Here is a 25567-nt window from a genome sequence, read left to right on the forward strand (position 1 = left end):
CAGTCGCATATTTTGCTTACTGTGTATGTAATAAGCCTTAGAGAGTTAATGTCTCCTATTTGTTTGTGCATTGTACTATTTTACTAGGTTAAAATAAAATGTTTTCATGTAACTATCTTGCCTGATCTATTTGCCAATGCACTGTCTCCAAAAAATTAGCGACCCTGCAAGCCTGTTTAATTAAGAATTGCCACGACTAGCTATAAAGAATTGTGTATGTTAAATTTGATCTTGCATATGTTCTCTACTTAAATTCTCAGGCTATATATACAATTTAGAATGGTGCAGTCGTTAAACAAATAAATTTTTCTAAATTGCATAGTTTGAGAGTTGGTAACCTGTTTATCATGGATAGACTAATAACAAAGGTCATTCACTAACAGTGTAGACATAAAGAAGATTATAAAGGATTAATAGTGAGGTCTATATTAAGCAGATTATAGTTTTATTTGAGTAAAGTAGAAGAAATAAGTTAGGACTAAAGTGCACATGTAAAAGGAATAAAAGGTGCGGTTGATAGCAATATAAAGTTGATAATTGAATATTAGAATATTACAAATGGTGCAATAGACGACCTCTTAAATATAACATCTTAAATATTCTTAACATAACATAATAAAGAAAACTTCACAACCTCACTTACATCTCGATCCATTCCATTTCTATGTCTTGTCCTCACACACATTCACTACAACTTTCAACATTCACTCTTCCTATGCTCCCTATCCACTAGGGCTCTGCCCCCCCCCTTTTTTTTTTTCTGTTCCTCTTTCATTCATGTTCTCTCTCTCATTATTTCTCACACTACTACTATTTCCATTGTCGAGCACTTCAGTCTCTTACATTCCAATCTCCTCACTTGAAATCAGATAGAATGATGTTTTCTACATCATTTAGATTTCAAAAATACTAACTTTCCAAATAAAATTCTACAGAAAAAAACTGAACTGTCATGGCACATATAGTTTTTTTGTTTTTTTTAACTAAATAATTTAAGGAAATTACAACGTCAACTAGGATATATATTAAAATAAATTTTAATATACTTCAATATTTTGGCAATGTCGCGTTGCCATTTTCAAGAAACTTAAGAACAAGACACGTGCATGCAGGCAAAACAAACAGTAAGTGAGGAAGAAGCAGGAAGCTATTATTTCTCCTAAAGTCCTGATGGTGCCCCTAGAGGGCAATGTTGGTAATCTTGGGGCGAATGGGATGAAGGTCTTCTGATGTAGGTTTCCCAAATTTGAAGCAGTCTCACGCAGCCAAATTTGTTGAGGTTTGGATTGTTTCTTAGGGCTGAAGCTGATTCCAAGAAAAGCCTTTCATATTTGTATTTACTACGGAGTATTATCGTGGCTTTCTGCCACCGTATTCTATGGCAGGTATCCAGCGCATGGTCGGCAAGACCAGAGTGGCTGTATTGGTGAAACTGGATGTAGTCCTTGTGTTTTGAAATTCTGATATTTGCTGTCCTGCCTGTTTGGCCAAAGTAGGACAGCTTACAGCTGCAAGGGACCTATTATACACCAGGTAGGTCGGGGGAAGGGGGGTCTTTAGTAGAGCAGATAAGAGATGTCAATTTTTTATATTGTCTGTAACAAGAAGTTAAGTCATATTTTTTAGGATTTTTTGTAATTTTTTCCGAGGTGCCTCAGATATAGGGTATGGTGATGGATTTAGAGTAATACTTGTTGTGTGTGTGTGGGGGGGGAGTTGTGGTTTACTGGTTTCAATATTTTTTGGATTTTTTTTTTTTTTTTTTGGAGGGGGTAGCCATTGGCTGAGAAAGTGTTGAGAATGTGGTTTAGTTCTGTGGTCAGGGCATTGTCATTTGAACAGATAAGTTTAGCCCTGATGTATAGTGTCTTATTGACTCCATATTGTTGCGAGGAGGGGTGGTGGGATTGTTGGTGAATGTGTCTGCCTGTATGGTTGGGTGTTCTATAGACTGAGAAAACCAAGGTTCCATCAGGCTGGTGGGTGACTAGTGTGTGTGTGTCTAAGAAAGGAAGGCAGTTGTTTTTTTCTTCTTCCAGGGTGAATTTGATTCTGGGGTGTTGGTTGTTAAAGTGTGTTAGGAAGGAGAGGAGTGCATCGGAGCCATGTGGCCAAATAGCGAACACATCATGAACATAGCAAAGCCAAATGGTTGGTTTTTGTGGGGCCAAGTTTAAGGCTTTCTCTCCATATAAAAGTTGGCCAAGGGTGGGGAGAATGGAGAACCCATGGCTGTTCCCTCTATTTGTTTGTAGAATTTTCCTTACCAAACAAAATAGCCTGAATTCATTGTGAACTGAAATAGGGCTGTGATATCAGGAGGAAATTCAGCTTGAATTAGCTCTAAGGATTCTTCGAGTGGGACATTTGTGAATAAGGAGGAGACATCAAAACTGAACATTATGTCAGTGTGTTTGAGTGTAAGGTTTTTTATGCTGGCTTTGAAGTGGGCTGAGTTTTTTATGTGTGAAGGTGTGTTGCCAGTATAGTGTGAGAGAGCTTTGGCCAAATGTTTAGCTAGTTTGTATGTGGGGGAATCAATGCCATCTACTATGGGACGTAATACTATGGGAGTTTTCTAATTTGTGAGTTGGTGGGATTGTACTCGATAGGGAGGTAAGTAGCCCGATCTAACAATAGAGCTTTCAGCTTACCTGTGTAATCCTTTTGGTTAAGCAATACTGTGGCGTTCCCTTTATCAGCTTTGGTGATTATTATTTTCTTGTTTTTCTTTAATTCTAGTAGAGATTTAATTTCCTAACTGGGCATGTTGGCTTTTGGTGGTTTAGCTTTGGTCAGAACACAAGCCACATCCAGTCTAATATCGTTGGCGACGTGGTTTGGAAGGTGTCATATCCCGCGTTCAATTCGTATCTCCTTATTCATAAATGTCCCACTCAAAGAATTCTTACAGCTAATCCAAGCTAAATTTCCGCTCAATATCACAGCCCTATTTCAGTTCACAATGAACTCAGGCTATTTTGTTTGGCAAGGAAAATTCTACAAACAAATAGAGGGGACAGCCATGGGTTCCCCCACTCTCCCCATCCTTGGCCAACTTTTATATGGAGACTTTTGAAGAGAAAACCTTAAACTCTGCAATATAAAAACCAACCATTTGGCTTCGCTATGTTCATGATGTGTTCGCTATTGGCCACATGGCTCCGATGCACTCCACTCCTTCCTAACACACTTAAATAACCAACACCCCAGAATCAAATTCACTCTGGAAGAAGAAAAAAACAACTGCCTTCCTTTCTTAGACACACACACACTAGTAAATCGCCAGCCTGATGGAACCTTAGTTTTCTCAGTCTATAGAAAACCCACCCATACAGGCAGATACATTCACCAACAATCCCACCACCCCTCCTCACAACAATATGGAGTCATTAAGACACTACACAACAGCGCTAAACTTATCTGTTCAAATGACAATGCCCTGACCACAGAACTAAACCACATTCTCAACGCTTTCTCAGCCAATGGCTACCCCCGTACCCCCACCCAAAAAAAATCCAAAAAATATTGAAACCAGTAAACCACAAGTCCCCCCCCTCCTCTCACAACAAGAATTACTCTAAATCCATCACCATACCCTATATCCGAGGCACCTCAGAAAAAATTAAAAAAAATCCTAAAAAAACATGACTTAACTTCTTGTTACAGACCATATAAAAAATTGGCATCCCTTATCTGCTCTACTAAAGACTCCCCCCCCCCCCCAGACCTACCTGGTGTATACCAGGTCCCTTGCAGCTGTAAGCTGTCCTACTTTGGCCAAACAGGCAGGACAGCAAATATCAGAATTTCAGAACACAAGGACTACATCCGGTTTCACCAATACAGCCACTCTGGTCTTGCTGACCATGCGCTGGATACGGTGAAAGAAAGCCACGATAATACACCGGTAGTAAATACAAATATGAAAGGCTTTTCATGGAATCAGCTTCAGCCCTATGAAACAATCCAAACCTCAACAAATTTGGCTGCATGAGACTGCCTCAAATTTGGGAAACCTACATCAGAAGACCTTCAGCCCAATCGCCCAAGAATACCAACATTGCCTGCTAGGGGCACCATCAGGACTTTAAGAGAAATAATAGCTTCCTGCTTCTTCCTCACTTGTGCCTACGTGCACGTGTCTTGTTCTTAAGTTTCTTGAAAATGGCAGCATGACGTTGCCAAAATATTGAAGTATATTAAAATTTATTTTAATGTATATCCTAGTTGACGTTGTAATTTCCTTAAATTATTTAGTAAAAAATGCATAACCAACATCTAAGCCTTTCCACGAGAAGGCACATATATTGATAACTTTGTAAAATGCACCAAAATGATGCAGAAGGATCATGTGAAATGAGTAAAGTAAGTTCTTGCCTGGAATACAATATGTGCAAGACACAGCCCAGCATGAATGTGTTAAAACAAATGGATGAGAAATAATCATGGGAGTACAAGGATCTGTATTTAAGTTTCATAGATCCATACGGGAATGAATAAATGGCAGTAATAGTAGAATCATACTAAAAATAATGATATTATGAAGGAACCAGGTATTGTTAGCATTTGGGAAGGAATGTGTGAGCAGAGCTAATCTAAAGTGTTATAGTCACTTAAAACAGAATGGAGAGGAAAGATTAACAAAAAGATTAGCGAGGCACCTGGGAAAAAATTACAAAAATCCTAAAAAAACATGACTTAACTTCTTGTTACAGACCATATAAAAAATATTGGCATCCTTTATCCGCTCTACTAAAGACCAACCTCCACCCACCCCCCTAGACCTACCTGGTATATACCAGGTCCCTTGCAGCTGTAAGCTGTCCTACTTTGCCCAAACAGGCAGGACAGCAAATATCAGAATTTCAGAACACAAGGACTACATCCGGTTTCACCAATACAGCCACTCTGGTCAAAACAAATGTCTACTGACAGGATGTCAGGATTTGATTAATGATAAGGGTTACAAGTGGGGTCCCACAGGGCTCAGTATTAGGACCTATATTGTTTAACCTTTATAGCAATGACATTGCCAGTGGATTGCAAGGGGATATTCAGTTGTTTGCGGATGATGCGAAGCTGGGAAGGATTATTAGTAATAGTGCAGATGTGGTAGCCCTGCAAGAAGATTTGAATAAGCTAGATAGATGGGCAAATGAATGGGGATGTCAGTTTAATGCAGCAAAATGTAAGGTCTTGAGGTTTGGGAAACATTGATGGGATGCTGCATACTCTATGGGAGGAGTTATACTGGAGGAAGTAAGGGAGAAAAGAGATCTGGGGTTGATGATTGATAGAAACCTGAAATTTAGGGGACATATTGCAAAGGTGGTGAAGGTAACACAGATGATTGCTGCAATTATGAGAAGGACAATGACCTGCAGAGATAAAAGGGTTATCATTCCGTTGTATAAGTCTCTGATCAGACCACACTTAGATTACTGTTCTCAGATTTGGTCCCCAGGATTTGAAGGGGATAAATTAACTGTGGAAAGGGTACAAAGGCGGATAACAAGGAGGGTTTCAGGACTGTACAATTTTGGTTATGTGGATCGGCTGAGGGAATGTGGACTGCAGAGTTTGGTGGATAGAAGAAGGAGAGGTGATATGATTGAGACTTTTAAACTGTTGAGAGGTGGTTACAGGGTTGACACTGGGGAGTTCTTTCGCTTGGTTGAACAGCAGGAAGGAGTGATGACAAGAGGCCATACCTGGAAGTTACGAAAGGAAACTGTGAGCAAGAGGGTGAGGAGTGGTATCTTTTCATGGAGGGTGGTTGAACCGTGGAATGCATTGCCTGATGGAGTGGTGAGAGTGAGAACGGTCAATGAGTTTAAGGAGTGGTATGATAGACTTTGTATTTCTTAGGGGACCCCCCCCCCCCCCGATGAGTCTTGACAGACTTTATGTTCTTAGGATGGACCTCCCACAATGAGTCTTTTGACTCCATGGAGGGCTGAATAATAATAATAATAACGATCATCAAATTCCTGATATTTTTGTCTGCACTTTCAAATTACATAAATAATGCTTTTTTTAGAGGGGAAGAGGAATATGAAAAGATGGGGAGAATATTTGCGCATTATTCCTGAAAAAATTTCTCTAAGAGATTTTTAACTGATATTTTTCTGCAGTTTTTGTTCTTCATGCACTGCCCCAAAACCACAGTTATTAAGTGTTTCATTTTTTTTTTTTTTTTAGCCTCTTTTCATCCATTGCTGGATGAAAAGAGGCTAAAAAAAAAAAAACTGGCCTACCCCCTTAACTTTCAGGTTCTGTCTGTCCTTAGCCAATGTCGACCATCTCATGTCAAACCTTTGTAGATCATCCCTCCATCTTGTTCTTTGATGACCTTTCCTTCTCTTGGTATCCACTTAGCACTTAATTTTGTCTACGTTTCATCTAGAAGTCTACTAATATGGCCAGCCCATCTCCATTTACATGCTTCACAACATCTTCTACATCATAAGTCATCTCTCTAATTTTAGTATTTCTTATTCTATCCCTTTTTATTATGCAAAGCATTCTTTCTCCAAGACTCTCTGGGCCACATGCGACCTGTCTTCATGTTTTTTAGTTGTTGCCCAGGTCTCACTTCCAAAGATAAACACTGGAATAATCCATATATTAAAGAGCTTTCTTTTAAGGCATAAGTAAATACAGATAATCTTTATATACAGCCAAAATACTTTGTCCTTTATGTGATTCTTCTACTTATTTATCTTGTTTTTCCTTAAAAGTAAGTAAGTAACCAAGGAAATATAGTTCTCCACAATTTCAATATGATTACCTGTTAATTTTAGTTCAGTTTGGTTTAAGTTAGATTAATCTTTAAACCCTTTTTTCTGTTTTCTCTATTAAGATCATTTAGCATTTCTTAAGCATCTTTATTTTTTTTTTTTTGCTAAAAGAACACTGTCATCTGCAAAATGTAAGTGATTTTATTCCAATGATGCTAATTCCACAGCTTTCCCATGAGACATTCTTAAGGACTTCTTCTAATGTAGCAGAAAGCAATTTGGGTGATATAGGATCTCCATGCATTACTCCTCTCCCAATACCTTTCCCTGATCTTTTAGCTTTAAACTGTTGAGTTTTGATATACAGTTTTTAATAATCGAATATACTTTGTTGGGATAGCTTGTTGTTTTAAGCTGTTCATTATTTCTGACTGATATAAAGAAATCAAAGCTTTTTCAAAATCTACAAACATTAAATATGCAGGAAGATGATATTCATTTGTTTTTTCTATTACTTGGTTAATAGTGTGGATATGATCTATTGTAGAAAATCTTGTTCTGAATTCTGCTTGTTCATATGGCTTGTAATTCTTGTAACCTTGTAATCCTATTTAATATAATGGATAAAAACATTTTGTTCAATTGTGATGGCAAACTGATTGGCCTATAGTTACTGATATCATCTCTGCTGCCCTTTTTATGTAATAAGATAATCAAGAATGGAGGAAGTCACGCTATTTCCTCCATTCTGTTATTGTTCCTGTTATTGAGAGTTAAATTCTGATAACTAGACATAATTACCAAAGTCAAGGGATCGATTAGGTTTCATGTGTTCTGTAAAATCTCTCGCGAGAAATTAAACTTCATAAATTTGCACTATAGATTTTCCAGTTTTTTGTTCGAAATTATGAAAGAAAAATGTACTAAATAAGATGTTATAAAATTTACTATAAGGATGCACATACATTTTGACCTGTTAGTAAAGCTTAGTAGGGATTAAGCCAGATTAGTGGTGATAAGTACCATCCAAAGATCGTATGGTTGAACGGCCAGCAATGCCATCATTTTGCTACTGGCTAATCCTGGTAAGTTCATCATTAAGAAGAAAGGGCTGAAAATCTGCATAAAAGGGAATGCGATGCTTGGCTCGGAATGTTCTAGGCTTTTTACTTTTGACTTCCTTGGGGCTCCTTCCCTTCATCCAGGAGGCTTGCTCTTCTGCCGCTGACATCTCATGTCTTTCCACCACCAGCCCTCTCTCTAGCTCCAGGTAGCTACAGCAGAACCCCAGCAAGTTCGACAGAGGAAAATTCTATGGGAAACCACCAACATAGTCCAAGCAGCACGAAGAATGACCAGCTCCAGTCTCAATGTAGTCTGCTTTGAGCTAATTGGACTTTGCACTCGTTGTAGTTGCAAGTAAGCAATAATTTAAATTGTATTTTTTGCTAAGAGAATGTACCTCAGAATCATGTGTGATTGCGAGATATTATTTGTAAACAGGCAGTAACTTGATTATAAGTTGAGGGAAAATTATTTGTTGTTAAGTATGTTTAATTTAAGAGAGTGTATATGATAAAATCGGGAATAGTGTTAAATAAGCATCGTATGTGGCTGGAAGAATATTACGTTACAGATTCTTATAGGAGGAATAATGTGAAATTCTAAACTTATATGTGATAGGAAGAATTATGTTAGCTTGTAAGCATATATGTGCATAGTGGTGTCATAGGAGACATCATTATGTTAAGGTATAATGAGTTTCTTTTGGTAGTGAACGTTCTGTTGCTAGAATTCCATTTGTAGTGAGTTAAAACTTTTGAGTGAAATAATCTCTCAGTAAATATTATGTGCTCTGTACCTATTGCACTAGATCAAAAATAAATGTTTTGTTTTGTAATTACCTGGTTTTATTCCTTAGCCAATGCACTATCTCGAAAAAAATTTGCGAACCTGCGGGCATAACAAGATATGAGTCATGACTTGCATATAGAGAATTAATGTATATACTTTGTGATTAATTCCTGTTGTCCTCACCCTATCTTTCAAACAATATTTAATCAAATTAGGTGGTGCAGTCGGAAAAAAAAAATTTCTTAATTTGATTTTGTGCGAGAGTGGGGAACTGCATACATTAGACTTATTTATAACACAAAGTTTGTTTAATAGCAAGGGGGGACAGAAACTGGTCAGGGTGAAGATTAGCATTGCGAGGTATAGGTTAAGCAAACTTAAGCCTAACCTTGAGAAGTTTGTGTTAAAGTAGCTTAGATTCCTAACTTAGTGAAGCAGAATAAAGTAAAGTCAAAGTTAAGTTCAGACATAGTTAATAAAATTTAAATAATTAACATTTATTTTACAGTTTCATTAGGAGATCACATTGAACTCCTAATAGGAAAAAAAAAATTACGATCGTTTGAAAAAACATTTGATGATAATAGCAATAATAATAAATTTAACATATTTACCTTACATTCTTTAAAATCAATTAGTGTCTCATCAAAATTTAAACTTGACTTGCTTTTTGAATTCTTCATATTCTTCAAGAAAAGACTAGCATTGACTTGGGCAACACATATCAATTCACATTATCTGTGAGAACTGCAACTCTAGTAATTATCTGTCAGAAAAGTCTGAATACTACAATTTCAAGAAAGAAAGAAAGAAAATCCTGAAATTAGACATAAGTTTAGGGAGGAAAAAAAAAATCAATAAATAATATTCCATTCTTATTCTATAGGTATTGGCATTAAAAAAAAAAAAATATATATATATATATACAGGGTGTTCGGGATAAATTTGACAGTTTCGTAAGGAAAAAGAAAATCTTCTTTGTATCTATTAAATTTAATGAATTGACAAAAAACATTACAGGCAGAGTTAATTACAATACTATCAACAAGATTTACTCAAAATAACCACCATTAGCATCGATCACAGCTTCAATTCTGCTTCGGAACCTCGAACAAGCTGATGCTACAGTCTCCCTGGGAAGGGCCGCAAAAACTGTTTTAATTTTATCCATTAACTGGGCTTTTGTATTACTGGAAGTGCGATTGGTGTCTTTTTCAACTGCGCCCCATACAAAATAATCCATGGGGTTAAGGTCTGGGGAGTTTGGAGGCCAAACATTTGGACTGGTGAAGTCGTAGAAATTTTCAGACAACCATTTTTGACTTTTCCCAGAGGTGTGGCAAGGGGCCGAATCCTGCTGCCATACATACGGCCTACCATTGGCTACCCTTGTTATCCAGGGCTTGACTACAGTTAGCAACTCCACGAACAAAGCCCGAATTCCAATGCCAGGGTTCTTCAACACCTGTTCCTGCAGATTTGCGAGGAATTCTGCTGTACGAACGCAATCAGATCGTCTGCTAGGGATCTTTCTTCTTGCTACATCCTCGTAGTCACCATTGCAAGTCTCTAGTTCATGCCTGATTGTTTTTACTGTATTCAGGGAGCATTGGGCAGCAGTCGTAATATCCTTATTTTGATGGCGGGCACGAATCATCATGATACAAGTTATTCTCTTCCATGATTCAGGTGGGTTCCAGCTATCCATCCTTTCTGACATCTTGTATATGAATGAAGAAGGGTCCAAACTTTAATATGAAGAGAAGTGTGTGTTAATACATGTAACTTACGGAAAAATATAATTAATTATAAATATGTCAAATTTATCCCGAACACCCTGTATATATAATAAAATTCAAAACCACACCATACTAAATACTGTTTAAAAATTAATATTTTATCTAGAGCAGCATGCAGTGCGCATCCTCCTCAAGGATAACCACCCTTTAAAAACAATGTGGGAAGAGATCACTGGGATATATACACTATACTTCCCAAAGCAATTTTTATCAGGTCAACTTGTTAATGCAAGTGGATCCTGAGATGTACTATGTTCACCTGAAGAGCCTATTACGTGACCTTTTTTTCCTTATTGTTGAGGGATTTGTTTCAGATTTTTCTCTGTAACAAATTATGATGGAGAACAGAAATGCATATAATAGACGGTTTATCCAACACTTTATGTATTACTACAAAATCTGTTAATGGATTATCCCAACAAAATGGGCAGACAAAATCAAACAAGTACTTGCTATCTTTGTTGGTAGAGCAGATAGTATATATGCTCTCCAACCAACAGGCCAATGCATGGTTTATGTGGAAGGCGAGTTTCACTACTCAGTTATGAGACCACTGCCCCACTTATTAAAGGCCTGAAGTGGCTTGAAAATGTTCCATGTTTGGTCTCTAGAGCAGTGTTTCTGAATTATGCAAAATAAAGAAAGAAAGAAAAATAAATAAAGAAATTTAATAAAATTAGAAAAAAAATCAACTAACCCACAACATGAATGTATTAAAAGGTTTACAAAAACCTTTTTGTGGAGTAACATAAAAAAACAATAACGATAATATTTCACCATCAGAATTCTCAAAGTCAAGCAATGATAATCACAAAGAAATGAGTAAGGCCACAGAATATTCAAACTATGGTTGAATTAAAAAATAGACATTTTTGTTGCTTCTGACAGAATGGCAGTCCCCAAATTTATAGCAGTTTCTACATCTATCCCATAAAGAGGATAGACATAGACCATTAGATCTGTTTTAGTTAGGGCAATGAAGTAATGTTTCACATGTTTCTTTATAACAATGTCCTATGAGAAAATAACTATTATCAAGAACTCTTCTTATCTTGTTCCGGGGAACTGTATGTTTAGTGCAGACAGCATGCTCAGCAAGTCCAGACTGTTCAAGGCTTATGATATTTAACGTAAGACTTATAATCTTCTATATGAATATAAGCATATTTTCCAATTTGTCCAAAAAAAGATAAGCTGCAAGAGCAAGGAATCAAGAGGATTCCTGAAAAGCCTAGAGGCAAAAGCTTATCTTTAAGAAAAGCAAGATATGTGAAGATTTTTCTGATGGGGATGAAAGGTAACAAAAATGTTCAGTGGTTTCAAAATTTTCATTATGCATTCAGAAATGCTTTGCACACAGGAATGTGATTTATTTCTCTATATTAGAAGTGGCAAAGGTTCGATAACTGTTAAATGCTTTTTTGATGCAGGAATCATTAAAACTAAGAAGGTAAACTTAATATTAATTATTTTTGTAAAACTTCGTCAGAAAATAAAGAATGCAGAACAAACATTTCTGAATGCATAGAAAAAAGTTTAAAACCACTGAACATTTCTGTTGCCTTTTGCACCATCAGAAAAATCTTCATCTTTCTTGCTTTTCTTAAGGATGCTTTTCCTTCTGCCTCTCGGTTTTCCAGGCAACTACCAGATTCCATGTTTTTGTTGGATATCTTATTTTAGACAAACTGGAATATCTGCTTTTATTCATATAGTAGAATATCAGTCTTATATTAAACATCATGAGCGTGAACAGTGTGGGCTTGCTTGAGCATGTTATCTGTACTAAACACAGAGTTCATTGGAACAAGACAAGCGTACCTCATAAAAGTCATTACATAGTCAATATATTCATGACTTATTTTTCACGGTATTAACAACACCACAAACACTTTTATCCACAAGGATGTTTTATTAACGCTAATATTTCGCTGATTTTCAACTCAGCATCATCAGAGCACAACACCCATGTAAACGCGACAGTGAGTGAGTGAAACAATATAATTGCAAAAGACAAAAGATCTAAAGTCCTATTTTTGGCGCCCTCTAACAGAAAGAAAAAAAAAAAAAAAGGGGGCAGCAGTTATCCAGGAGTTTTTCTTAGGATAACCGTCTCCCAAATTTTTGGCAAATTAATGCAACCATATTTGTTAAGGTTGGGAGAATTCTTCAAAGCCATTGCTGACTCTAAAAATATTTCTTTCTGAAAAGACATCATGGCCCAAAGAAATCATCAGGAAAATAAAACCAATTCATGTTAAAACACCCCGTATTTATGGATTACCAAAAATCCACAAAACTAATGTTCCCCTATGCCCCATAGTTGATAGCATAGATAGTCCCACATATAAACCGGCCCGGCATTTAGCTAAGTCGCTTGCCCCTCTTACTGGCAACTCCTCTACTTTTGTAAAAAATTCAATCCATTTCAAAACACCGGTTAAAAATCTAATCCTAAAAAATTCAGACTTAATGGTTAGTTTCGATGTCACCTCCCTATTTACCAATGTACCACTTATAGACACTCTTGATTTAATCAAGTCTAAATTTCCCCAAGATATTTTTGAATTATTTCAATTTACCATGAATGCAGGTTACTTTACATGGGGGGGGGAATTCTATAAACAGATTAATGGTACTGCTATGGGTTCCCCCCTCTCCCCCCCCAATTAGCAAATTTTTACATGGAACACTTTGAAAACAAAGTACTTACCACAGCTACATACAAGCCACAAGTTTGGTTGCGCTATGTAGATGATGTGTTTGCCATCTGGCCCCATGACAAGACACTTTGGATGCTTTTGTCACCTACCTAAACAGCCAACACCCCAAAATTCACTTCACAGTAGAAAAAGAATCAAATAACTGTCTACCATTTCTTGACACATTAGTCACCCGCCTTTCAGATGGATCACTATCTTTTTCTATTTACAGGAAGCCTACACACACAGGAAGATACCTACATAAACAATCACATCATCATCCAGTCCAACAGTACAGCATTTTAAAAACACTTACACACAGAGCCAGAGCCATTTGTTCTAACGATACAGCTCTGACCACTGAACTCCAGTACCTGCACCATACGTTCTTAGCCAACGGCTACAATCCCTACAAAATAGAAAAAAATACTACATAGGCCCATTACTCTGCCCCCCCCCCCCAATACACAAGAATACAACATGACCATTTCCATTCCCTATATCAGAGGTACATCGGAAAAGATAGCCAAAGTATTGCTGAAGCATGGCCTTCGCACCACCTTCAAGCCTCATGTCAAGCTGGCAACTCTGATCCGCTCGCCAAAGGATAAACTTCACCCTTTAGCACACCCAGGAGTGTATGAAGTTCCATGTGACTGTGACTTGGCCTATTATGGGCAAACAGGAAGATCAGTGAACATCCGCCTGGAAGAACATGAAAGATACATTCGCTACTATTACTATGGCAAGTCCGGACTGGCAGACCACGCTTTGGACACTCCTTCACACAGGATTAGATGGAGGAAAACGAATGTGCTATTTAGGAGTCGTTATAGATCTGAAAGATTATTTTTTGAGTCAGCAATGGCTTTGAAGAATTCTCCCAACCTTAACAAATATGGTTGCATTAATTTGCCAAAAATTTGGGAGACGGTTATCCTAAGAAAAACTCCTGGATAACTGCTGCCCTTTTTTTTTTTTTTTTTTTCGTTAGAGGGTGCCAAAAATAGGACTTTAGATCTTTTGTCTTTTGCAATTATATTGTTTCACTCACTCACTGTCGCGTTTACATGGGTGTTGTGCTCTGATGATGCTGAGTTGAAAATCAGTGAAATATTAGCGTTAATAAAACATCCTTGTGGATAAAAGTGTTTGTGGTGTTGTTAATACCGTGAAAAATAAGTAATGAATAACCATCAATGCCTAAGCTTATCAGTTAGACAGTCAATATATATATATATATATATATATATATATATATATATATGTTAAAGATACCAAGCAATTTTATAAGCTAGGTTTTAATCCTTTTTTCCCAAGTAAGCAAACAGACAAATAAGTCAAGTTTGCACCTGCACGTAGCGAAAGTCTGAGGTAACTCGTGGTAAAGATGAAGTAAGCTCTGATCACTTTCCTTAGTATTTTCCTGTAATGCAAAGCACATTCCCTTACAGAGATGTATGATTCTATGCATTAAAGGCAAGGGCCATTACCCAGACCGGTTTCGAACTTTATTGAGGTCTCGTCAGTGGGAGCCAGACCTAAAAATGCCAAGGTTGAAGTTGAGTACGTGCAAGCGCAAACTTGACTTATTTGTCTGTTGGCTTACTTGGGAAAAAAGGATAAAAACCTAGCTTATAAAATTGCTTGGCATCTTTAACATAGTATATACCCAAGGTAAAAAACTTTCTACATCTTACTCTCATCCTGAGATTTTTATTTAATAAGGTCAAAGCACCTTGTGGCAACTTGTTTAGGTAAAATTTATAAGCTCTGCATTACTTCAACCTTGGCATTTTTAAGGTCTGGCTTCCACTGTCGAGACCTCCATAAAGCTCTAAACCGGTCTGGGTAGTGGCTCTTGCCTTTAATACATAGCATTCAAGGTATATCCAAAGTAAAAAACTTTCTATATATATATATAAATATATGCGTGCGCACACACACACACACACACACACACACACACACACACACACACACACACACACACACACACACACACACACACACACACACGCACACACAAGGGTCTCTAAAAGTTCTCGGCCAAACAATGAAAAAACGAATTTACAATTTCAAAATTATTTTTATTTTTCAACATAATCTCCCTTAAGACTAATAAATTTATTCCAGCAATGCTCCAGCACCATTATCCCGTCCCTGCAGTGGTTCTCAGTAAGATCTGCAAAATACCCCTCTACAGCTGCAATCACCAATTGATTTGAAGAAAAACACTGACCAGCAAGGAAGAGTTTTAGTTTTTGGGAAGAGATAGAAGTCAGAGGGAGCCAAATCTCGAGAATAGGGTCGATGTTTCAACAATTCATAGTGCAGATCCCTTAATTATCCAATTGCCAAAACACCTTTGTGGACAGGTGCATTGTTCTGATGAAAGATGATATTTTTCTTTTGTAAACCTGGTCTTTTCTTGAATTTTTTCATCCAGTCTGGTTAAAAGATTGAAATAATATTTCTGTCCATTGTTTTGACTGCTGTCTGGATTCTGGTGTAATGGTGAACCAAGTCTCATCCACAGTAATAAATTGATGCAGAAAATCAGTTTTATTCCTGTTAAAATGCTCCAAGCAATGTTCAGAGATTTTCACCTTTCAGACCACCTGGTCTGAAAGGTGGTCCTCTGTACACTAGTCCTGCTGGTGCAGAACTAGAGTGTACAGAGCAACATAAAAATGTGTACATTTTTTTTTACGAGGATGGTTCTGAAAAGTTCTTGGCCTCTATCATAGATGGCAACAACACTATCAGTAATATTTTTTTTTCTAAGTTGGTACATCTGTCATAAGCATCCATGTGAAACTACAAGTCATTGTATTAAGTAGTTTGTATTATACAGCTATCAGAAGCAAAAATGTTGTCTGTATCCCTTGAAATGGATAAAATTGAGTATCATGCAGTTATAAAATTCTTTGTAAAAGAAGGTTTAACACCAAAAGAAATTCATTTGAAGTTCATAAAAGTTTATGGGCACTCTTCTCCTTCGTTTTTGACAATTAAGAAATGGGCTGCCGAGTTTAAACGTGGCTGTACCAGCCTTGAAGATGATCCATGTGAAGGATGTCCATAAAAAGTGTAACACCACCAGAAATCATTGATCAAGTGCATGATATGGTATTGGATGACCAGCGAGTCAAAGTGCGTGAAATTGCTGAGATTTATAGGCATTTCAAAAGAATGCGTAGGCAAGGCTGTATTCATCGGTGTGCAAACTGTGCGGTGGCACAGGGTCCCCGCAAAGTGCAAAAAATTGAAAAAAGAAAAGCAATTAATTTTTTTAATTATTAAATTAATATTGTAATAATTATATAAAAAATATTATTATATAGAAAAATATATTTATATAATTTTACAACCAACTATTGTTGTTATAGTAAGCGAAATAAGATCGTAGCGCTAGAGCAGTAGTATCTGAAACTACTCTAAGATATATAACAATATCGTACAGCATAGTGTTAAATAGGAAAAAGTGCATTTCAAAACAGGTATTTTTAATAATTTTAAGGAGTTTTTTGATTTTAGTTTATGATTTTATGAACAAGTAGGTACATGCCATGACAGTACGTGTATACACATACTGTCATGGCAATTTTTTTTATGTGACATTACTTGCAAAACATCTTAAAAAATATATTTTGTAAACTGCTTTTAAGTTATCCGACATCAGAATTTTTCTTCAATAGTAGTTTTCAATATATATTAGATTGATTTATTTTCTAATATTATCTATTTTAGATATATTTTATTTATTAGGTAAGTAATTTTGTTTTAATTTATCAACTTATTTTATAATTAAATCTATCGTACTTAATTCTAGAGTATGACTACTCATGAGAGAGAGATTATTATGGAAGAAAATACCCAAGTGGGCATGAAAAATGAAAGCGAAAACAAGAAAAAGAAGCGGCTGAGGAACGTCAAAGAAATTCACTGTTTAAATTTATGAAGTTGAACTCATATATTTGTTCAGATATATCAGTTAATGGCGGGAGTTCTGAAATAACTACAAACAGTTCTTCGGCTTCAACATTAATTAATAACGAGAGTTCTGAAATACTCAAAGGAAGCAGAGAACATGACGCGTTTGGTCAAACAACGAGTACTGAAGATCCTAAAACTGAGACACCAGAGGAAGGTGAACTATTTACTATTGATGATCCAGCAACATGGCCCAAAATTTTGAACAACGCAACACTAACACAAATTGAACAATGTGGTCCACCATCTCCTCCGACTGAAAATGATTTTCCAAAAGATGACAACGAGGTGTTTTCCACAGCTCACTGTTAGGATAATTGCAAACGGAGAGAAGCAAATCAGAAGATGGCTTGTATATTCAAACTCTTCCAACTCCATTTTTTGTTTTTGTTGCAAATTATTTTCTTCTGGTGATAATTTTTTTATCTAATAACGGCTTTTCTGACTGGCGACATGTAAGTAAAAGATTAAAGTCACACGAACTAAATCCAGTGCACATGAAATGCATGTATTCATGGACACAAATGGAATGTAATTTAAAAAAAATCACAATACAATTGATCAGACAAATCAAAATGTCATAAAATTTGATGCAGAACAGTTAAGAAATGTTTTAAGATGAATAGTAGCAGCAATTCTTTATTTATCCGAACATAATTTAGCTTTTAGAGGTAATTTTGATACTTCGTACACAGCCCATAATGGTAATTTTTTTTGAAGGAATTAATTGAAGAATTCGATCCACTTTTAAAAGATCATTTAATGCAATGTTCGGAGAAAAAAAATTATAGGTATGAAACAAAATTTGTAATTTTGAATTATGAAGCAATATGAATTAATATGAAGCATTAATATGAAGCAAAATGAATTAATTGTTGGTATGGGAACCAAAATTCAACAAAATATTGTAAATATGATACGACAGGCAAAGTACTATTTAATAATTCTCGATTGTACTCCTGATGTTAGTCATCAGGAGCAAATTTCAGTAATTTTTAGATTTTTACATATATTTGAAGCAGATATTGAAATTCGTGACCACTTCTTGACGTTTTTAACAATTAATGACACTACTGGTATATCTGAAAATATAAAATTACTTCTGAATAAATTAAATCTTAAATTGTCAGATTGAAGAGGGCAAGGGTATGATAAAGCAGCGAATATGAAAGGAGTATATAAGGGAGTCCGTGCTTACATTTTAAATGAAAACGAAAAAGCATTTTATACTCCTTGCGCCAGTCATAATTTAAATTTGATTTTAGGGGATGTCGCAAAATTATACAAAAAATATATACATTATTTGCTACCTCAACTTCATGTTGGGACATATTAAAGAAATTTGTTAAACAATTAACTCCAAAACTGTTATGTGATACAAGATGGGAATGTAGAATAGAATCAGTTAGAGCTGTACGTTTTCAAATTCCAGAATTTTTAAATGCACTAAAAGAATTATTTAAAACTGCATCAGATAATACTATGAAAGTAGAAGTGGTTTCAATATATGAACAAATAGATTCATTTGAGTTTATATTAAGCCTTGTAATTTGGTATGAGCTTTTGCCAAAAGTTAATTTAGTAAGTAAAGTATTACAAAATGCAAAAATTCCCATAGACGTAGCAACTAAGCATATTAAAGAGCTAGTGCAGTACTTTGAAGAGAGAGAATATCAGGATTTGATAGCTGTTTTGAGATTGCTAAACTGTCAAATCTATTAGAAATGGAAAATTTAAAGAAAGCCGAGTATGTCAAAGAAAAGTATTTTTGACTATTATGAAATGCCTGATGAATCACACATAGGTGATAACAAAGATAATTTTAGGATAAATTTCTTTTTTATAATTTTAGATACTGCGCTACAATCTGTCAAAAAAAGATTTGAATTGTATGAAATTCACGAAAAATCATTTGGATTTCTTTATATGAAATTAATAAGAAAAATGACAGAAAATGAATTAAAATTTTGCTGCAAACAGCTGTATCAAAAATTAAATACAAATATTGATGAATCTGAATTTTACAATGAATTAATTATTTTTAGAAATATTGTTCCAGAAGATGCACCCATTAATATTTTAAAATTCATAATTGCAAATAATTTGTCGGATATTTATCCAAATATGACTACGACATTTAAAATATTATTGACCAGTCCAGTTACATCAGCAGAAAGGTCATTTTCCAAATTAAAATTAATAAAAACCTATTTGCAATCTTCTATGTCTCAAGAACGTTTGTCGTCCCTAGCAATAATATCTATAGAGCATGAAATTGCAAAAAATTTGAATTTTGATAACGTTATAAATGATTTTATTGATAAGCGCATTAGGTTAAATAAAATTTAACATATTAAGATTTCTTTTAAATCTTATAAGTTGTTATATATATATTTCATTCTTTATAGTAAAAAGGATATTGTTTTTGTATTTTTATATTATTATTTATATTATTAAATAAATCATTGTTCTGGCGTATTTATATGATAATGTGTACTTACATAATAAAATAATATATCATGTACATACAAACACATTTATTTTTTAACTAATTTTTTCCCTTTATTTAAATTGATGCTAAAGAGCATACTTGTTTATTTATGTGCATAAATAATTTTCATATTTGATTTAATTAGTTAATTAACAAGATATTCTTCCATTTAAAATTTCCATAAATGTTACTAATTTTCAGGGGTCCCGCTTTTCCATTTCGCACATGGCCCCACAAAATGTAGAAACGGGCCTGTGTGTGTAGAATATATTTTGCAACGTATTTATTACTGTAAAAGCCCAAAAATTGGTAAATCCTAGAAAATCCCAGCATTTACCACAGTGAGGGGGGGTAAAAAAAATGCTTGTAAACGCTTTCATTTCAGGCTTTTACCAAATCATTTTGGTAAATGCCGCCAGCATTTTCCAACAGTAATTAGTAAAAGCCTGGATACAGTGCGAGTATAGATGGGTGTGAGCGGCTGCGATCTAGAATCAGTTTGTTTTTGTGCTAATATATTTTACATTTTTTAAAATTTCCTTCATGAAAATGAATGATATTGTGCAGAAAAACGTTTTAATCTTTTGAGTGAATCAGTGAATAATAAGAAGGATAACAACTTTCATTTACCAAGTGAGAGATAAAATTCTCTGTTGAATGAAGTGAAAGAAGCTAAAAGTGTTAAAGTAAAACAATGTTGGCAATATGGATGGAAACAAACAACACAACAAAGGGTTCGGAAGAATAGGTTTTGGTTAGGTTAAGTAAATAAGTTACTTTTATTTCATGAACATTTTCTTATAATACATTAATTAAATGTAGTAAAATAATAAAGCAGTTATGTTTAATGTTATTCTGGACATTATGTTTCAAATTTAAATTCTCAAAGGTAAATTATTATTATTTAAACAAAATGGGCTTTTACCAAATTGTGTTGGTAAATTTTACCAAACCATTTACTGAAATGGTTTGGTAAAAGCCCAAAATGGAAGCGTTTACAAGCATTTTTCGGAATTTTACCACCTCACTATAGTAAATGCTAGGATTTACAGGTAAAACCTACGATTTATCACTTTTCGGGCTTTTACGGTAACATATTAACAAGAATAAAACTGATTTTGTGCGCTGATTTATTACTATGGATGAGACTTGGATTCACCATTACACACCAGAATCCAAACAGCAGTCAAAACAGTGGACAGAAGCCGGTTTTCAGCGCCAAAGAAGACCAAGTCGTTTCCACCAGCAGGAAAGGTCATGGAATTAGTGTTTTGGGATGCTAAAGGCATTTTGTTTATTAATTATCTTGAAAAGGGTAAAACAATAACTGGGGAATATTATTCCGAACCAGATGAAAAAATTCGTGAGAAAAGACCCGGTTTGCAGAAGAAAAAAAATCATCAGGACAATGCAACTACCCACAAAGGTGTTTTGGCAATGGAAAAATTAAGGGATCTGCATTATGAATTATTGGAACATCCACCCTACTCCCCAGATTTGGCTCCTTCTGACTTCTATCTCTTCCCAAAACTAAAACTGTTCCTCACTGGTCAGCGTTTTTCTTTGAATCAAGAGGTGATTGCAGCTGTAGAGGGATATTTTGCAGATCTTGCTGAGAACCACCACAGGAACAGGTTAATGGTGCTGGAATAAATGTATTAGTCTTAAGAGAAATTATGTTGAAAAATAAAAATAATTTTGAAATTATAAATTTGTTTTTTCATTGTTAGGCCGAGAACCTTTCAAGACCACTCTTGTACATTATTAGTTTATATATTATAAAAAATAGTTTATTTTTTTTAATTAATTTTTTTTTTTTCGGTTAGGAAATTATTGACCATTTTAGAATTGTCTGTTATTGTGACAGCTGTTTTTTCATTCTGTACTGACATGTCTATGAAACTTAGACAAAAAGTCTACATATAATTAAGTTTTAACACGACTTTATCTGTTTCTATAGCTGATTATTAAATGCCATACTGCTAATGTGAAATGTGCATCTTCAGTATCGTCATCATCACTGGCATCAACGGATGCATCGTTTCTACAGCTAATAAACCTTTGAACATTAAAACACTAAGGGGAACTACTGTTCAGGGCACAACATGTGGTGAATGGTGAACATAAGGTAAGTGCAGTCAGTCTGCAACAACCAAGTCCTCTGCCTACATCTTTATATTGGTGTGTGTGTGTGTGTGTGTGTTAGCAGACCAGAATTTTTTTTAGTGTTTATTTTATGCATGAGAGGTTGTTCAGCCTCTTTAAAGCAACTTTGCTTTAAAATAGGCTGTATTAAAAAGACACTTCGAATGCAACTAGTGTTTCCTAGCTGATTTCTGATCAAGTCTATGTCAAGCTTGTTTTTTGTTTTTGTTGAAAAACTGATTGTCTCTACTTTAAAAAGGCTTTGAAAAAAACCTTGTCATAATGTGGAGTTTCTGCCAAAAGTTCTAGGATATTTTTTACACATTACAGAATTTAAATTTGTCTTCATAGCACAATCATCTAGAATTTCTTGAGCCATTTGTTTTTAAAACATGTCTTGGTTGTTTTTAGTTGATGACAAAACATAACTCTTCTCTAATTTTATTATTTTATGGTCCCTTACCTTTTTCTTTACATTTCCTTTCATTTACTGTTCATAATGAAGGGTGAATTCATATAAATTATCCATGAAAATAATTTCAGTAGGATAGACAAATTACTTTATTAAAACAACAGCAAATGTTCAAAACTTTAAATGGGATGGTTTTCACGATGTCATGTCATAAAAGTGATTCGGTCTCCAACTTGTCATTGCACGATAACTGTATTTTTTAAATAATACCATTAAAAAGCATTTTCATCAAGTACATAATTATATTAAGCTGAAATTCACATTCTGAATTGTGAAAATAAGCTTACACCAATATTACATTACAACTGCATATCCACTAAACATAAGGTTAAAGAGGGTATTGAAAGAATTATAGTTGGCAGTGAAACAAATGAAAATTGATCTTGTTAAATTAATTTTTTTTTGTTGTTGTTAAATGGTATCTCTGACGCTTATAAGAATAATGATTACTTGCAAGTTATGCAGAATCAAATGTTGTTTGAGAATGCTTGTGTTGATTTCAAAATTAACTGCGATGCCAGGTAGGTTTTAGTTTATAACAGCGGGTGAGAGATAAATATTGCCACCTGTTATCATGGAGAGGAATTCACATTTCAGAAACAGCAGCAAGGTATCTTTGAGAGTGCCTTGGTGCAAACTTTTGGCAGGAACAAATAGTCTACTAAGGAATTAACTTATTAAATTAATTATATAAGATACTATCTAAATATCTCATGTTTGAAAATAAAACTATTACATTCATTAAAGGCCACCCTGATCGAAAAACTTAATGAATGAGATGTTTTATGAAAAAAATGTTTAAATTTTGTGAAGAAAATTAAGCAATACATTTTAAATGCATTCAGACCAAGGCTGAAAATTCACTCACTAGTTGTTTCTAATAACTCGTCAATGGCAAATGGGTATGTGAATTTTTTAAATCCTGCATGTGTGTGTTTGATATATATGAAAAATAAATAAATAAAAATAAATATACAATATGCTTAATAAATATGAAAAAAAATAAAATAAATAAATGAAGAATGTTTTCATACCAACTTGGTTGGCTGAGTGGTTAACGAATATATTACATCCATAACTACAGTGGGTTTAAATCCCACTGTAGGTATGGATACGGTTGTCTTTTTTGGTGAGAGATGAATTTCATCATCTGGTATGAGACCACACTGACATCGGAGTTCGCAGTATCTCTCAGATACAATTTACTGTCAAATATCACAAACCTTTACAAAACACGTGTTAAACCAAACTGACAGCAAAAAGCAGTGCAGGATATCACTCATAACATACGCATGTGCAGCTAGTCCTAGTCATGACCTTCAAGCTATACACTGAATATGTGTAAGAATATTTATATTAAACAATTTGCATGTATTTGTCAGATCAGCTGCGACCTCCGCAGGGTTAAGTAATGAAGTGATGATGATTGGTTGGCAGTTTGATGGTGAACTTTTATCTCTCTTTTTTTGGAATAAGGTGGATATATGATTGCTTCCACATATTGAGATAAGTACCAGCTAAGTATAAAAGATTGTAGAAATGATACAGGATGGGTGTTTACTTTGGAGCACAATGTTTGAGAACAATTGGAGAGATGCCATCAGAATCAGAAGACTTTTTAGTGTCCAAGTTATTTAGTAATTTTCTCATGTCTTTTTATCAAAAATTACAGGAGGCATATGGTGCTCAGATTCTGATATGATAAGAGATGATTTGCCTTGATCTATGCAGGAGTTGAAGGAAAACAGTGATGCTGGAAGGAGAGCTTTATCTTTTGGTGAAATACCAGTGGTGTCATCAGGATGAGAGAGAGAGGTGGAAGTTCAGGTGAGCAGAAGTTGTGTCCAATGGCTTTGGCAAAGGACCATAAGAAATGGCTTCCATTTGGACAGGAAACAAGTTTTCTGTTGTTGGCCTGTATAAATTGAATTTAGATTTGCTGATGACTGTTTTGCATTTGTTACATGCTTTGGCATAGGCTGATTAAAAACTGGGAGAGCAAAGAAAGTTATCAGGATTTGTATAGGTGGACGTACGATTTGTGTTAGGTGAATGCTTACAGCAAAGACTTTGTCCTCTCATTCCAGCTTGGTCAGTGGTGTTAGAGAAGGGTAGCCAGTTAGAACTGTGGATATTAAGGTCACCTATCAAGATGACCTCACTATTTGGAAAGATGAATTGCAGATAGTCGCACCACATAAGTCTGAGTGGTTAACAGAATTTAGAGCCCAGTAAATACAACAAATTCATGTTACTAAATAGGCAAGGAAACTGAGCCAGAGGAAGTCAAAAGCACAGATTCGAAATGAGCCATTCTCTAGTAAGCAATGTTAGCTCTCACAAAGGTCCATCCATGTGGTGAAAGTAATCATGAAATGTATAAGATGGACAATATTCGATGCAACTGCAAACTAAACAAACAATTTAGGTTTCTGTCAAGAGTAAGATGTCTGGTCTGCATCACTGATGTTGGTGTTAATGCCACAGATGTTAGTGAAGTTAGGAATGTGAGTTTTTATGTTGAAATGACCTGTGTGTTGTGACTTTTTTGTTGGGATTGGCATTTGAGGGGGGATTCATTTTTGTTACATTGTCACTGTCATCATTTGTATGATTTGTCATAAGTTCATCTGTGGTTAAAGAAGGAGAGAATAGAGACATGCAGGTGAAAGGAGATAGACTTTTAGAGATGGCATCCATACAGAGTGACTAGTCTCCTTGCCATAATATGTCCTTGACATTGCCTCCCTACTACTACTCAAACTTCCTCTCCAGGCAACATAGTGCCAGCTACATAGTGCCACCTACCACTATGTAGCATTAGGATTATCTGGCAGTTAGCCTTCAGCACCACTATATTAACTAATGCTCCTTCAAATTAGGGAATGTTTTGGGTCCTTAAGCATGTTTGGTATGCACTTGAAGGATATCACTCACACTGCAAAGAGAAGAGGGGAGGGAAAACAGAAAGCAGAATCATTATTCTGAAGATTAAACATGGCATTTGCCACTTCAGGCATTCAATATGCCAGGTGGTAGTATTTCATTGGGTGATGAAAGTCATCTATTACCAAGTACCAAGTGGATCTAGCTGGCATTTCCTTCAACTAGAAAGGTATAACAGGAATATTCACTAGGTTTGCCAGAGCCCTCTTTTGCGGAAATAGAACACAAATAAGGGGGGGATTGTCTTGAGAGGGAGAGGATGTATCTCATCAAAAAGAGATGATAGATCTTTTTTATGTTTCTCACAACTAAGGAACATCAAAAAAGAGCTGATTCTAAGTTGGAATATATAGTATATCAATGTGATCATATGCACAAATGACATCTTTGAGACAAAAAGAGTCAAAGATTACGTAATT

General features: G+C 35.2%; 1 protein-coding gene across 1 annotated transcript in view; it reads right to left on the bottom strand.

Moving 5' to 3' along the window:
• mus312 (mutagen-sensitive 312) overlaps positions 1-25567 on the bottom strand; it is a 575442-nt gene that overhangs the window by 535521 nt on the left and 14354 nt on the right. Inside the window, exon 2 of the mRNA XM_090395332.1 lies at positions 9212-9383. Coding sequence (XP_090251458.1) covers positions 9212-9280 — 69 coding nt within the window. The 5' untranslated portion in view covers positions 9281-9383. The remainder of the gene's footprint in view (positions 1-9211; positions 9384-25567) is intronic.

The sequence above is a fragment of the Typopeltis vanoorti genome, chromosome 7, assembly GCF_054136105.1.
Source record: "Typopeltis vanoorti isolate ZY-2024b chromosome 7, IOZ_Tvanoo_1.0, whole genome shotgun sequence".
NCBI classification, from domain to species: Eukaryota; Metazoa; Arthropoda; class Arachnida; order Uropygi; family Thelyphonidae; genus Typopeltis; species Typopeltis vanoorti.